Source organism: Sminthopsis crassicaudata, chromosome 4, assembly GCF_048593235.1.
Source record: "Sminthopsis crassicaudata isolate SCR6 chromosome 4, ASM4859323v1, whole genome shotgun sequence".
In the NCBI taxonomy this organism is placed as follows: Eukaryota; Metazoa; Chordata; class Mammalia; order Dasyuromorphia; family Dasyuridae; genus Sminthopsis; species Sminthopsis crassicaudata.
The window spans coordinates 304,506,514-304,522,727 of NC_133620.1; the positions used below are offsets into that span (position 1 = coordinate 304,506,514).

Genomic DNA, 16,214 nt, shown 5'->3' on the forward strand with positions numbered 1-16,214 from the left:
TTTTTTTTTTTTCTCCTTGACTATCAAAATGAAGCAACCAACTACAGAGTGCTGAAGCTATAATGTTTCTCCATGATTTTATTTGCTTGAAATTCTGCTGTAGTTTTGAATATATCTATTGATATATTCTTTTCTGGAATGTGCTGTGTCAAATATCCACATTTTGTCCTTTTGTACTCTCATTTTGGACAGCTAGGTAGCAATGGATAGAGTGCTGGAAGACTCTGGAGGTCAGGAAGGCCCATCTTCCTGAGTTCAAATTTAGCCTCAAATACTTACTAACATTGTGACCCTAGGCAAGTCATTTAACAATGTTTGTCACGGTTTTTTATTTATAAAATGAGCTAAAAAAGGAAATGGCAAATCAAAAGCACATTTTTGCTCAACTGCCAGAGAATAGAGTGGACATGATTTCTTCATACTCTTATAACATGAGAAAACTCTGGATGACTTAAAAAAAATTTCCCCAGTTACATGTAAAAAATTTTTTTTTATTATATATGTACTTTCATTATTTAAAATATATTTTCTAATGAATCATGTTGGCAGAGAAAAATCCAAACAAAAGGGAAAAACTGTAAGAGGGGAAAAAAAAGAAGAAAAAAAAAAGTGAAATAGCATCTGCTGATTTATATTCAATCTTCATAGTTCTTTCTCAGGATGCTGATGGTGTTTTCCATCCAAAGTTTATTGGGATTGCTCTGGATCACAGAACTGCTGAGAAGAACGAAGTCTGTCATAGTTGATCATCGAACAATCTTGTTATTGTTTATATGTTATATGTTTTCCTAGTTCTGCTTGTTTCACTTAGCATCAATTCATGTAAATCTTTTTAGACCTTTTGAAAATCAGCTTGTTCATCATTTTTTATAGAACAATAATATTCCATTACTTTTATATACCATAACTTATTCAGTCATTTCCTAATTAATGGGCATCTAACTCATTTTCTACTTCTTTGCCACCACAAAAAGAACTGCTACAAACATTTTTGCACATGTGGGTCCTTTTCCCTATCTTATTATTTCTTTGGGATACAACTAATAGTGGCACTGTTGGATCAAAGGATACACAAAGTTTTATAGCCCTTTGGGCAGAGTTCCAAATTGCTCTTCAGAATGGTCAGATTATTTCACAATTTCACCAACAATGCATTCGTGTCTTCTGGCTGACTTTAATTTTTGACTCTGTGAACTGAGCAGTCCTTTCTTTCTTCCAATAACATCATTTGGCAGAAAACTCAAATTCTAGACCAAAGTTTATTATTAAGTAGCAGTATAATTCTAGGCAAATTATTTCCTCTTTCTGTGAATCAGTTTCATCATTTGTCGAGTGGATGAGGATTGGACGGGATTATTTTTAAGGTCCTCTGACGTTTCATGCGTCTAGTAGATGGGAAGCAAGGCTAAGAAAAAGGAGTTACTACATCAAACTAAAAAGTTTCTGTACAAACAATACTAATGCAAACAAGATTAGAAGGGAAGTAACAAATTGGGAAAATATTTTTAAAAGTAAAGGTTCTGACAAAGGTCTCATTTCCAAAATATATAGAGAACTGACCCTGATTTATACCATTCTCCAATTGATAAATGGTCAAGGGATATGAACAGACAATTCTCAGATGATGAAATTGAAACTATTTTCACTCATATGAAAAAGTGTTCCAAATCACTACTGATCAGAGAAATGCAAATTAAGACAACTCTGAGATACCACTACACACCTGTCAGATTGGCTAAGATGACAAGAACAAATAATGATGAATGTTGGAGGGGATGTGGGAAAACTGGGACACTGATACATTGTTGGTGGAGTTGTGAAAGAATCCAGCCATTCTGGAGAGCAATTTGGAACTATGCCCCAAAAGTTGTCAAACTGTGCATACCCTTTGACCCAGCAGTGCTACTACTGGGCTTATATCCCAAAGAAATACTAAAGAGCGGAAAGGGACCTGTATGTGCCAAAATGTTTGTGGCAGCTCTTTTTGTTGTAGCTAGATACTGGAAGTTGAATGGATGTCCATCAATTGGAGAATGGTTGGGTAAATTGTGGTATATGAAGGTTATAGAATATTATTGCTCTGTAAGAAATGACCAGCAGGAGGAATACAGAGAGGCCTGGAGAGACTTAAATCAACTGTTGCTGAGTGAAATGAGCAGAACCAGAAGATCACTATACACTTCAACAATGATACTGTATGAGGATGTATTCTGATGGAAGTGGATATCTTCAACATAAAGAAGACCCAACTCACTTCCAGTTGATCAATGATGGACAGAGGTAGCTACACCCAGAGAAGGAACACTGGGAAGCGAATGTAAATTGTTAGCACTACTGTCTATCTACCCAGGTTACATGTACCTTCGGAAGCTAATGCTTATTGTGCAACAAGAAAAAGGTATTTACACACATATATTGTATCTAGGTTATATTGTAACACATGTAAAATGTATGGGATTACCTGTCCATGGGGGGGAGGGAGTGGAGGGAGGGAGGGGATAATTTGGAAAAATGAATTAAAAAAAAAAAAAAAAAAAAAAAAAAAAAGAAAAAGGAGTTACTCTGGCCCATAACTGTCCCATCACAACTGAAAAGGTTACATCGAAACCTCAGCTCTCTGACATATAGTGGGAATATGTATATTTTTTAATGTTAAAAGTTGCCAAATAGAGGAGGACATTTCAAGTACAAACTAGGAATTGCATGGGAGGAGATGCACAAAAATGATTTTGACAAAGGGGACAGATGCTTCTTATAAATAACTGCTTGGTGGACAATAAAAAAGGGTGGATTCCCTCTCACAGCGTGCTCCGCCCACAAGTCTCGGATCTCTTTTGTCTCCTTGCGCACACCGTAGCGGAACTGAGGTCGGCTTCTGAATTCGGAAGTGAATGATTTGCAAAGTCTTACTGCCCTGCCCCGCGAGTGCAAATTGGAGAGAACCAGCTAGGGACGAAACCTGCTGATTTGTCTCTCGGCTTTACGGTGTGTTGGCTAGAGGAGAAGGGTGAGAGAGAACGAGATGAGAGACGAATGGGGAGAACGAGGGAGCAAATGCCGCTCTCTGTTTTGAAAGCATTGGGCTGGTGCTGGTTCCTCATGTAGTGTCTGGAGAGTCAGTTCTAGTAATGCCTCTTCCCTATCTAGTCTTCTCCCTCTCCTGTGAACAAGCAGGGACGCTGCCTGTAGCCTTTGGGGTCATGGTTGTGTCTGTTAGTGGAGTAGAGAGGGGTGTGGCTGGGTCGTGTGCCAGATTATACTTGGTATTGATTCACAAGTGCCTTTTTTTTTTTTTTTTAAATTCTAGTGTGCTGACAACTTTTCCCGGTTTTCCAATCTCCTTCCTTCCCACCTCAGCCCAAATGCCTTTAAATTTGAGTGGAGACGGTACCGAGCAAGAAGAAGGGGTAAACATGGAATCTGATGTGATTGCCATTACCAAAGTATTGGAGACCTTCAGTGAAAGCCAGGAAACAAAAGGATTAATTGATAACCTGAAATATGTGTATGGTGATTTGGTAACTCGTGAGGTTACAATTGAAAAGTTTATAGGTAAGTGTCCTTCGGTAACTCAGTTGAATTTCTGTTTTGTGATAGATTTTATGATCTCTTACAGCGAGGTAATGGTAACAAAACTGATCAACCGCAATTTGAAAAGTTTTTGTGGTACTTAAGTGGTAGTTATTAATGGAGGCAAGTTGGTGCAATGCTTAATGTGGGATTTGGAGATAAAAAACTTGGGTTCACTACAATCACTTAATCTCTCTGGGCCACATTTCTTCCTCTGTAAAATGAAGATTTGTTCTTTAGGTACCTTCCACTTCTAAATTTATAATTTTTATGACTGTTTTTTATTATCAACCTTACGACTGGATGTCTATGATAATTCAATTTGCTATCATTTGATCTGAAGTTGTTTAAATAATTCAGGGACACAATGGGAAAAAGGGTCAGATCCCACTTTGATTTTAAGATATGTACCTTCAGTAGCATGTAATAGAAGAGAATAAATGCTAATTTGTAGAACTCAGATTTAAATGAGCATAGTACAAATGGGATAATGGAGGTGGGTAAACAGTGTCCCTAATTATGGAGTGTGTCTTGTTCCACAAATTACACATGAAAATTGTTCTCATTACTTTATAACCAGATTCTCTGTATATTGTGGCTGGTTTTTAAGAGCTCATGGTGGGGGCAGCTAGGTGGCACAGTGGATAGAACACCAGCCTTGTATTCAGGAGGCTCTGAGTTCAAATCTGGTCTCAGACATTTAACACTTCCTAGCTGTGTGACCTTGGGCAAGTCACTTAATCCCAGCCTCAGGGGGAAAAAAAAAAGAAAAAAAAAGAGTTCTTGGCATATGAGGCCTTTGATCTCAGAGAAGAGATGAGTGGGGCAGGGTGTGAAAAGAGCTCCAGTTTATTATGCTATACAGCCTTGTTGATATACATTTTTGTAAGCGTGATCAGCGCCTTGGACAATAGGCAATCCCCAATTACCATTCAGAGAAGCAGCTCATGGGCATTGAATATGCATGGCATCTACTAATGAGAGTGATGAGGGTATGAGATGATGAGGTTAGGCTGGAATGGGTGAGATTCCTTCTCTCTGAGAGGCCAGTTCTGAGCGAATGAATTCGCTAAACCCAGAGGCTATGGTAAAAAAGGCTTTATTGTTAAAGAAACACAAAAGGGAATTCTCTTGGCGGGCATATCATTCTCTAGACAGAATTAATCTGCAAAAAGTCATTTTTTGAAGACCCATTTTATGTATGAGTCTAGGGGAAGTTTGATAATTCTCAATTGAATGTGAAATCTTGCCTGGGATAGTGACTTCCCAACAAGAAAGCTTATCTTGCTCTGAGAGAATGGGAGACCATTTGGGTTTGTAGATCAAAGGGGACATGTTTTTTGGTGATTTTACATAATTTTACAGGGCTCACTCAGGTCATACAGAGTTCATTCTCCGAGAGCCAAGCCAGCAATTCAGCAGCTTGGTCACAGACAAGAGGTCCTATTCAGGCATCCCTTTTCACGTAACCACTGGCTGTGACCCTCGGCTTACACTTGTTCCCACTATGACAAATGAATGCTATTTGCTCAACAAGGGTGTTTCTGCAACATGGCAGAAAACTTATTGTGCATCAAAGGTCAAGGTGGCCTTGGTACTCCCTCTCAGAATGATGCAGGTTGTGCTCCCTTTAAGAAACTAGTCTTTTCAGATTGATTTATTGCTTTTTGATTCCCATCCCTCCTAGCTGATGCATTATCAATTCAAGAAGCCAAGATTTGATTCACAAATCTTGGTCAAAACGCATCTGGGCTCTCACAACCCCCATAGGATCTGAGCCAACTTGGCTATTATAATGTTCTGCTCAGGTTTCCCAACCCCCACTAAGCAAATTCTAGCCCTCCTCGAAACCCAGCAAGGAGCCAATTTGGGACTGCACCCACAGGCCCCTTTAGCTAAATCTCTCATTATAAAAGAACCAAGCTGGAGTCCTCTCTTTGCAGAGGTTCAAAACATGCCAGCACCATGCCTGGCACCAAGGACTCTCTGCCCACTGGAATCCTATTTCCGATGCCCTTTTATCTCTACCTTCACCTTTTACTAACTAGACTTTAACTTTACTTCCAAACCCCATAAACCTCTTTTATCAATCTAGGTTTTGGGGTCTGTAAATTCCTTTACAAGGGGACTCTTGTACCTCCACTAGACCTCATTTAACTCTGTATCCTTGCGCTGAATCCAAAGGGGTTGTAGGAGAGCTCTATTTGAATCCCTGTATACCGAACCTGCCACTAGACTTCAGTTAAACTCTAATTTCATTTGGGTACTACAATTCTAAACCTCATCAAGCAGAATCTCATATTTTGTTGTTACATCTTAAGTTGTTCTAATTAGAATCATAAATATTTAAGCTAGAAGGAACTTCATGTAGATAAATCCCTTCATTTTACAGATGAAACTGAAGAGAGTGAATTCTATATGACCTGAGTGAGCCCTGTGAAATTATATAAAATCTTAGAAAAACCATGTTCTCCTTGTTCTACAAACCCAAATGGTCTTGTATCCTCTCAGAGCAAGATAAGCTTTCTTAGGGAGTCACGACTGCAGGCAAGATTTCACATTTACTTGAGACTTCCCTTAGACTCATACAAAATGGGTCTTCCAAAAATGACTTTTTGTAGATCACTTCTTCCCTTGAGAATGATATGCCTGCCAAGAGACTCCCTCTTGGTGTTTCTTTAAAAATAAAGCTTTTTTTTTTTTTTTTTTTTTTTAACCATAGCCTCTGGGTTTAAAGCGAATTCCTTCCCTAAGAACTCAAACTTTGGAGAGAAGGAACCCCCATCCATTCTTGCCTAACCTCTTCATCACTACCCTCATCCCTCATCAAAACCAAGGCCTAAAGAACTGAAATGATATGTCCCACATCTCTATAGAAAGTGGTAGAATGAGCATTTGAGCCTCTACCTAATCTTATTTGTCCTATTTGGGAAATACTGAATTTGAGATACTGATTCAACATTTGGTGGAGATGTTTAGCAACTAGTTGGAAATATAGTAAGGGTATAGGACTTGATGAGTAGTTTTGGGAGTTAGTTGTGTATAGAAAAAAATGGAATTCATGGGATCAGTTTAGGGCATTAAAAGAGAGAGTAAAAAAAGAGAAGAAGTTTCAGAGAGAAAGAAACAGAGGGATGACTTGTCCAAAAATAAGACTGAGAATTGGTCTGATTGATTGAAGAATTAGAAGAGTGCAGTGTCATTGAAATTGAGAGAAATAGAAAATAGGAAAGAGTGAAAAGCATCACAGGAAGAAGAGGAGGAGGAAGAGGCTGTTTCATTTAGCTATTGAGAACATTGGTAATCTTTTTTTAAAATTTAATCTATCTTCAAATTTATTTATTTTTTAACATATAAGTGTTTTTCCTTTTCTTTTTCCTTTTTTTAATTAAAGCTTTTTATTTTCAAAATACATAGATAGATATTTTTCAACACTCCTGCAAAATTCTGTGTTCTAATTTTCCCCCTCTCTTCCCCTCCAATCAGCAAGTGATCCAATATATCTTAAACATGCACAATTTTTCTATATATATTTCCACAAATATCATGCTGCACAAGGCAAATCAGAATCAAAACAAAAAGGAAACAATGAGAAAGAAAACAAAATGCAAGCAAACAACTACAAAAAAAGTGAAAATGCTATGTTGTGGTTTACATTCAATTCCTACTGTTCTCTCTCTGGGTGTAAGTGGCTTTCTTCATCACAAAACTATGGGAAGAGCCAGAACATTGCTAATCTTTCAGAAAACAATACTGTATAATTAGAGGGGACTGGAAGCCAGATTACAAGTAGTTGAGAAGGGAATAAGCATATAGATAATCTCTTTTAGGATTTTGATTGTGAAAAGGAGGAGGAGATGCAGAACTATGGCTTCTGGAATGGTAGGGTAAGTTGCGGGGTTTTATAAGGAAGAGGGAGGGGAGAAAGCTGGCTATGTGTAGGTATCAGGGAAAGAACCAATAGATAGAAGGAAATTAAAGGTGCGAATTTAGGGTTTAGGGTGAGAATGTTGGAAGGAGAAAGAAAGCCTCTATATAATTCTTTTATACTTTTTCTGTTTTATAGAAAGGAGGATTATGAGAGAGGAATATAATAAGCACAAATACTCTGCTTCATGCAGTCAGCTTACCTCTCTTCTACCCCTTATTCAGGATCTAGTCATGAATCCTTCCTCCTTCCCTCCCTCCTTTCCCTCCCTTCTTTCATTCCCTTCTCTCCCTCCTTCCCCCTTCCCTCCCTTCCTCCTTTCCTTCTTCCTTCCTTTTGTATGTAAAATCATTAATTCTTATGTTAGAACTCCACTTTTAGCTTTTATGCTTTTTTGTTTGTTGAGGTCTTAAATTCAATTTCCAGTTGTCATTAAAAATTTTTTTTAAAATTCTGTGATCTCTACACTTCTTTTTGTTCCACAGAGTCTTTTTGTTTCTCCTAGATTTCATGGTTTTATTAGAATATTCCAAGTTGAATACTCTTACGTTGTAGAGTGTGATATTTATTTTTATTTTTCATATATTCTTAGATATCTGTATTTATTCATTGTAATGTCTGGGCTAGCTCTCTGGAGGGCCTCAGGATTATTCAGAGTCAGGATCAAAGTCCGTGGTTTTTAGGAGGAGAAGTGAAGGAGGCAGGTAAGCTGTCACATGGCTGGTCAAAAATGGATCCTGGACTCTGGAATTTAGAAGCTGAACTCTTCGCTGTAGAGCATGCTGAGGCAGAGACTGACTCTCTCCCTCAGCCCTCCAATCCTTCCCTAAGATTACCTAACTACAACACATTCAGCAGGTGCCAATCCTGAGGAGAGCATCATATTACTATATCATCTAAGGATATGTTTAGAGAACCATTATCTCACATAGAGTAAGTACTTAGCCTTAAGTCTCTGCTGTTCTGGATTCTGGTACACCTTTTTAGAGTTCCAGCCCTCTATAATTCATATACATTTAAAGAAATAGATTCCAGATCTTTCTTTATTTCCCTTATTAACAACTAGGAAGATGGTTTAGATATTTCTATTTTTGTATTTTTATTTCTTTTTGGAGGTTTCCTTACTTTTACCTTATGTTCACTTTTGAGAGACTTTTTAAAAAAAAACAATTTCTTTAGACTCCTTATTGGGGCTTTTTTTCTTTTGGATGAGGTTTCCCTTCAGAGGAATTCTTTTTTATCCCCTCTTTTTATTGTTGTAGTATTTTATTGGAACATTTATTACTGTTGTTCAGGGATAGAGAGATTTATTCATGACAATTAGCTCAGTTATTTTGCTGGAATTGTTTCCATCTGGTTTTCAAATTCTATGATCCTTTGAAGGATATAATTTTGAAGATGAGATAGTAGGTAGATTAGTGGTTCTGTAATTAGAAGATCCGAGTTCAAATCCCACCTTTGCCATTTACTGTACTTGTGACCTTGGACAAAAAGCTCGATTTCCTTGGGCCTCAGTTTCCTCATTTATAATTATGTAATTTTAGCTTTTCCATAACCATTTCATTGAAAATGTATTTACTAATTAAGAGTGTTCGTGATCTCACAAAGGATAATGTTGACTATATTAGTCCTGAGAATACAAAAACTCTGACCTTATATATTTTATTTTTGATTATTATTTTTATTTATTTTAGACATGGTTTAATTTTTCTTTTAGGTTGCCTACACATCAGTTCTAATTTGGTTAATTAAGGGATATTAAGTGTATCAGTTAACATAATTCAATTCAACAAACTTTAAATGTACTTGTTTATGTGTAAGGCTTAGAACATAATCTTCATTTTAATTATACAAATTAAGAAATTAGTAGTTTTCTCCTTTTTTAATAGTATTTTATTTTTTCAAATACATGTAAAGATTTTTTTTTTTTTTTTTTTGAGGCTGGGGTTAAGTGACTTGCCCAGGGTCACACAGATAGGAAGTGTTAAGTGTCTGAGACCAGATTTGAACTCAGGTCCTCCTGAATACAAGGCTGGTGCTCTATCCACTGTGCTGCCTAGCTGCCCCTAAAGATAATTTTCAGCATTCATTTTTGTAAAATTTTGTGTTCTAAATTTTTCTTCCTCTCTTCCTTACCTCCCTTTTCTCCAAGACATCAAGCAATTTTATATAGGTTAAATATGTGCAATCCTTTTAAACATATTTCCATATTTGTCATGTTGTGCAAAAAAAAAAAAAAATCAGACAAAAAGAAGAAAAAAAAACGTGATAAAGAAAAAACAAACAAAAAGGTGAAATTATTATGCTTCAGTCCACATACATTCTCCATAATTTTCTCTCTGAATGCGGATTGTATTTTCCATCTCAAGTCTTTTGGAATTGTTTTGGATCATTATATTGCTGAGAAGAGCTAAGTCTATCAGAATTGATCATCACATAATTTTGCTGTTATAGTATACAATGTTCTGGTTCTGCTTACTTCATTTAGCATCAGTTCATGTAAATCTTTCCCGGCTTTTCTGAAAATAGCCTGCTCATCTTATTTTGAGCCATTTTCCATCTGATGGGCATCCAACCAATTTCCAATTCCTTGCTACTACAAAAGAGCTGCAATAAAATTTTGCACTTATGGGTCCTTTTCCCTTTTTTATCTTTTAGTAAGATTCTGGATCAAAGGATATGCACAGTTTTATAGCCTTTGGGCAAAGCTCCAAATGTAAAATGGTTGGATCATTTTTCAACTCTACCAATGTGTTGGTGTTCCAGTTTTCCCACATCCCTTTCAACATTTATTATTTTTTCATTTCATCTTAGCCTATCTGAGAAGTGTGAGGTGGTACCTCACTTAGAGTTGTCTTAATTTCACATTTCTCTAGTCAATAGTGATTTAGAGCTTTTCTTTTCTTTTCTTTTCTTTTTCTTTTTTTTTTTTTTTTGATTTAGAGCATTCTTAATGAGGACATTTTAAAGGAATATGTAACAGGTTGGGGAAAGTTTTGAGTTGTCCATTGCATCAGCAGAGAATATTGAAAACTGAACTTTTTGCAAATTAATTTGGATTTTCACTTAGTAGTTTAATTGAAAATTTATGTTTTGTTTGTTTTCTTTTCATTTGAATTGCCTTTATTTTTCAAGTGATAATGGACAAGTACCAGGAACAGCCTCATTTGTTGGATCCACATCTAGGTAAGAATTTAAAATTTTTGTTTTTAAATGTGCCATAATCCTAGAGAAAGAACGCTGTTTTTATATGTGTTAGTATTTATTTGGTTTCATTTTCAGTAGAGTTTGAGAGCAAAAATTGAAAGCAAATTGATGAGTAAATGATTGTTTTTAGCTAAGTCATGATAGTTTTATAGCAATGTTTATAATTGGATTTGTAATTAATGGCACAGTGGCTAAAGTGTTGGCATTGCAGTTGATGAATCTTGGGCTCAAATCCCCTATGATGATAGAAAAAGTCACTTAATGAGTTTTAATTTCCTTATCCTTATCTATAAAATAGAAATAATGCTCCCTGTAATATCTTTTTAAATTTTTTTAAATTTAATTTTATTTATTATTATTTTTTTATTTTTTATTTTTATTTTTTTCCTGAGGCTGGGGTTAAGTGACTTGCCCAGGGTCACACAGCTAGGAAGTGTTAAGTGTCTGAGATCAAATTTGTCCTCCTGAATTCAAGGCTGGTGCTCTATCTATTGCGCCACCTAGCTGCCCCCTATAAATATTTTTGATCTTATATAAATAGTTCTGTAGTATATATCTTCTGCAGACATTTTGTGTATCTGTAGTAATTTAATTCTCATTTGTTTCCTCATGATTAGATTGAGACATACTTTGCTTTTATGAGCCACCATTTTAACTCTTGCCCTATATCTAGAAAGAATACACACATACTTATACAAACACATATATGACTTACTCTGTTTGCTGAAGTTTAGGCTGTTTCTTAATTTTTAAATTAAAATCTGTCTTTTTCATGGTTTGTGGTCAGAGGCTTTTTTCTTTTTTCGTCTCTACATGATCGTAAGACTCTATAAATTGATTTTTTAGTTCATAATTCATGTTTTGATATTTTGACTTTATTTTCTCTCCTAGAATGGATGTTGAATTTATTGTTGGATATTGTGAGGGATAGTAATTCTCCTCCTGCTCTTGTACATCTGGCTTTTAAATTTCTTTACATCATTACAAAGGTAAAAATTAACTTAATAGTCAATATAAACATAATTGGTTTAAAATTTCCTGTCTTTAAACATTTTACTTTATTAAGGAAAATAGTTACTAAAGAATTTATAATTTTCATTGGCTTTTTATATTCATTATTTTGATTTGATTTCATGGTGGGTCTAGAATGATCTATGGTATGCAAATTCTTTTTTGTGTAATATAATGATATATACATAAAGACAATGAAACTGTTCTAATGGGAATTTTGAAGATGGGCAGGTTGAGATAATTCAAAAAAGTGTTGTCTTAGAAATTAGAGCCCTGATGGAAAAACATAAACAATATAAAATTGCTACAGAATAATAGATTACAATTTTACCTTGCTGTAGGCAAATACAATAAATTTACATAAAACATAATTGGGGAATGATTAATTGCTTGATAAAAAGGTTCATAATGATGTTCTTTTCCATAGCAAATTCCCTCATTTAATTTATACTTTAGTTGAGGGGATATTTAATTGACACAAGTAAACATAACAGTAAATATGTGATAAATACATAAGAGAAATACAAGCAAAGTGACTCAGGGAAACCACTTAGGAGACTATTATGATATCTGAGCCTATGTTAAATTGATGATAGTAATATATTTTGTTGATTATATTATTGTTGTTAGTAGAGCTGAATAATATTTTATATTTCATTGAACAAAATTTGTTTAGGAATTTGTGTGGTCCTTGATGCTTATTTTCTGAATTGCATACCTTTACAAAAATGATACTTTGTTGTAGTCTATGTAATAATTTGGTGAATTGTCTCATATTGTACTATATTATATTGTAACATGATGAGATATATTGAATTCTGCCTACTGGGGATTTACAAATTGATTTGTGATATATATTGAGAATAGTTACCATTGTATCAACTTTTAAATAAGTATAACTTTTATTTCCTAGGTTCGAGGATATAAAATCTTCCTTGCTTTGTTCCCTCATGAAGTAGCTGATGTGCAGCCTGTTATAGATATGTTTACAAATCAGAATCCTAAAGACCATGAAGTGAGTATGCTTAGTACTGTTGAAACAGTGTAAAATGATAAAGGCTTATCAAGTGGTGATAAGGGAAAACTGTCTAAAGATCCAAAACACATATCCAAAACATATTACAAACTACTATTTTCATTCTCCCACTTGATGATGACTTACTTTGTTTGCTGAAGTTTAGGCTGTCTCTTAATTTTTAAATTAAAATCTGTCTTTTTCATGCTTTGTGGTCAGAGGTTTTTTTTCTTTTTTCATCTCTAAAATGTTCCTACAATGTTGCCTTGCTATTCCTATTCAGACTTTTTGTAAGTTATTATTTTTTATGTCTTCTTAAAATGGATACTTCTTATTTTTGGGAATTCTTTTTTTTTTTTTATTATAGCTTTTTATTGTTTTTATTATTTTTCAGCATTGTCCTTTGCATTTGTGCTCCAATTTTTTCCTCTCTCTCCCTCCACTCCCTCCCCTGGATGCCACATAGTCTCATACATGTTAAACATGTTAAAGTATATCTTAAATACAATATATGTATATTGAATTGTACAGTTCTCTTGTTGCACAAAAAAAATCGGATTCAGAAGGTAAAAAAACCTGGGAAGAAAAACAAAAGTGCAAGTAATCCACATTCATTTCCCAGTATTCTTTTTCTGGATGTAGCTGATTCTGTCCGTCATTGATCAATTGGAACTGAATTGGATCTTCTCTTTGTTGAAGATGTCCACTTCCATCAGAATATATCCTCATATAGTATCGTTGTTGAAATGTATAATGATCTCCTGGTTCTGCTCATTTCACTTAGCATCACTTCATGTAAATCTCTCCAAGCCTCTCTTTATTCATCCTGCTGGTCATTTCTTACAGAACAATAGTATTCCATAACATTCATGTACCACAATTTACCCAATCATTCTCCAATTGATGGGCATCCATTCAATTTCCAGTTTCTGGGCATTACAAAAAGGGCTGCCACAAACATTTTTGCACATGTGGGTACCTTTCCCTTCTTTAATATCTCTTTGTGATATAAGCCCAGTAGTAACACTGCTGGATCAAAGGGTATGCACAGTTTGATAACTTTTTGAGCACAGTTCCAAATTGTTCTCCAAAATAGTTGGATTTGTTCACAACTCCCCCAACAATGCATCCGTGTCTGTTTTGGTAATTCTTTAAGAAATAACCTTCTTTCTGATTATAAAATCTAATTTTTTTTTTTTTTAACTTTATGGTCTAACATTTTAATCTAATGTTCTAATACTTTTGGGAAGAAATATTATTAAATAGCATTCATGACAGCATTTGAAACCTGTTTCTGCAACTGCTACTTTTCTTTTTTTCCCCAAGATCTGTATTTGTTTGTTTTTTAATCATCCTCCTCTCCATTTCTTTTTTCTATTTCCTTTTCTTCTTGATTTTGAAAGTCCTGGTCTTGTTTCCCTTTGCTACTTTACTTTGATTTTTAAAAAAATTGTTCTTGGAAGTGCTGTCCCTCTATGATCTTAATTTGGTAGATTTTTCCTTTTTACTAATAATCCAGGTTAGGGGGTCAGGCTCCTTAAATGCTATAGGCTCCAGACAAGTAAAAGTTATTACTTTTATCCTGAGTTTTTCCCTCCTGTCAATGTAATTGTACTAGGAATCTGGATGAGACAGAGAGGTGAAAGTCCAGGACCAGGATGGCTGTGATTGCTGATGCCTTTCTAGTTAGTGTTTTCTCTTAAACACTGATTTTGTCTTTGGGATTTTGACATTAACCGATATTATCATATATCATGTTTGTTTTGAGTTAATACCTTTTCCTTTTTTTTTTTTTTTTTTTTTAAAGATTGTAGATTATATTTTGGTTCATTTGGGGGTGGTGTTAATTTCTCTAAAATTATTTTTAATAGTTTTCCCTTAGTGTGCCCATTGGTTTCAAAATTAGAAAGAAGGGCTTGAAAAAAAAATAAAAAAAAAAGAAGGAAAGAAAGAAAAAAAGGCTTGAAATCATTCAGTCCTCTCTTGTGGGACAGCTAGTGGTGTATTGGTTAGAGGGCCAGACCTGTAATCAAGAAGACCTGATTCAAATGTGAACTTAAACACTATTTGTGAGCATGTCACTTACATCCTGTTTCCCTCAGTTTTCTGTAAAATGAATTGGAGAAAGGACATGGCAAACCATTGTGGTATCTTTGCCAAGAAAATGGGGTCACATGATTGAAATGACTGAATAACAACAAAGAACATTATAATTCTCTCTAGTTGATAGTGGCTATTGGATTAACAGGTTTACAAAAATCAAAAACATAGATTTTTTCAGAATCACAAAGAGACCTCAAGAGGTCATTTAGGATTTGTACCCTTATTTTACAAATGAGGAAACTGAGACGTAGAAAAGGCATGTAGCATGTCCAGGGTCAGCGAGCTAGTCAGTGACAGGATATAAAGGCCTCTTTTCTGTCTTTCTCATTATGAATATTTGTAATATTTTCAATTCAAATAGGTTATCTTTTAGCGGAAAGAGACATATATGTGCCAAAATGTTTGTGGCAGCTCTTTTTGTTGTAGCTAGAAACTGGAAGATGAATGGATGTCCATCAGTTGGAGAATGGTTGGGTAAATTGTGGTATATGAAGGTTATGGAATATTATTGCTATGTAAGAAATGACCAGCAGGAGGAATACAGAGAGGCCTGGAGAGACTTAAATCAATTGATGCTGAGTGAAATGAGCAGAACCAGAAGATCACTGTACACTTCAACAACAATACTGTATGAGGATGTATTCTGATGTAAGTGGAAATCTTCAACATAAAGAAGATCCAACTCACTTCCAGTTGATCAATGATGGACAGAGGTAGCTACACCCAGAGAAGAAACACTGGGAAGTGAATGTAAATTGTTAGCACTAATATCTGTCTGCCCAGGTTGCATGTACCTTCGGATTCTAATGTTTATTGTGCAACAAGAAAATGATATTCACACACATGTATTGTACCTAGACTATATTGTAACACATGTAAAATGTATGGGGTTGCCTGTCATCGGGGGGAGGGAATAGAGGGAGGGGGGGATAATTTGGAAAAATGAATACAAGGGATAATATTATAAAAATATATATATATAATAAAAAATTAAAAAAAAATAGGTATCTTTTGTAGTTGAGAATGTGAAATAAATATCTCTATCGCCTCTATCTACTAGATTGGGCAGCGTCATCGATTTTAGGATGACTTTTCCCCTTTGGATTGATGATGGCTGAGGATTGTCAGGAGTCAATATTAGGAAAATTGTTAAGGAATAAGGATATTAGAAAGAAGAGTAAGGGTAAATGTAAGGATGCGGTTCCCGCAAAACAAGAGAATTCCCTTACAAGAATTGTAAGGGCCCTTTAAATGGGCAGCGCCACAGTGCAACTAGAGATTTGAGTGGCCCAGAAGTAATCTCTGTGGTTATAGGACTGCCCTGTGGGTAGGATCCTGTCCATATTGAGATAGCTTCATAATGGGTGACAGCTCTCTCGC

The 16,214-nt window shown here is 35.3% G+C and overlaps 1 protein-coding gene across 4 annotated transcripts in view; it reads left to right on the plus strand.

Moving 5' to 3' along the window:
• Positions 1-2,840: 2,840 nt before the first annotated feature.
• The window catches only part of TBCD (tubulin folding cofactor D), a 436,500-nt gene continuing 423,126 nt past the window's right edge, over positions 2,841-16,214 (plus strand). For 2 of the 4 annotated variants that reach the window (XM_074264992.1, XM_074264995.1), the window contains exons 1-5: positions 2,841-2,985; positions 3,308-3,552; positions 10,634-10,684; positions 11,597-11,694; positions 12,630-12,731. In XM_074264992.1, coding sequence (XP_074121093.1) covers positions 3,363-3,552; positions 10,634-10,684; positions 11,597-11,694; positions 12,630-12,731 — 441 coding nt within the window. In that variant the 5' untranslated portion in view covers positions 2,841-2,985; positions 3,308-3,362. Of the gene's footprint in view, positions 3,008-3,307; positions 3,553-10,633; positions 10,685-11,596; positions 11,695-12,629; positions 12,732-16,214 lie in introns of all 4 variants that reach the window. The other 2 variants (XM_074264993.1, XM_074264994.1) reach the window with 2 other exon arrangements.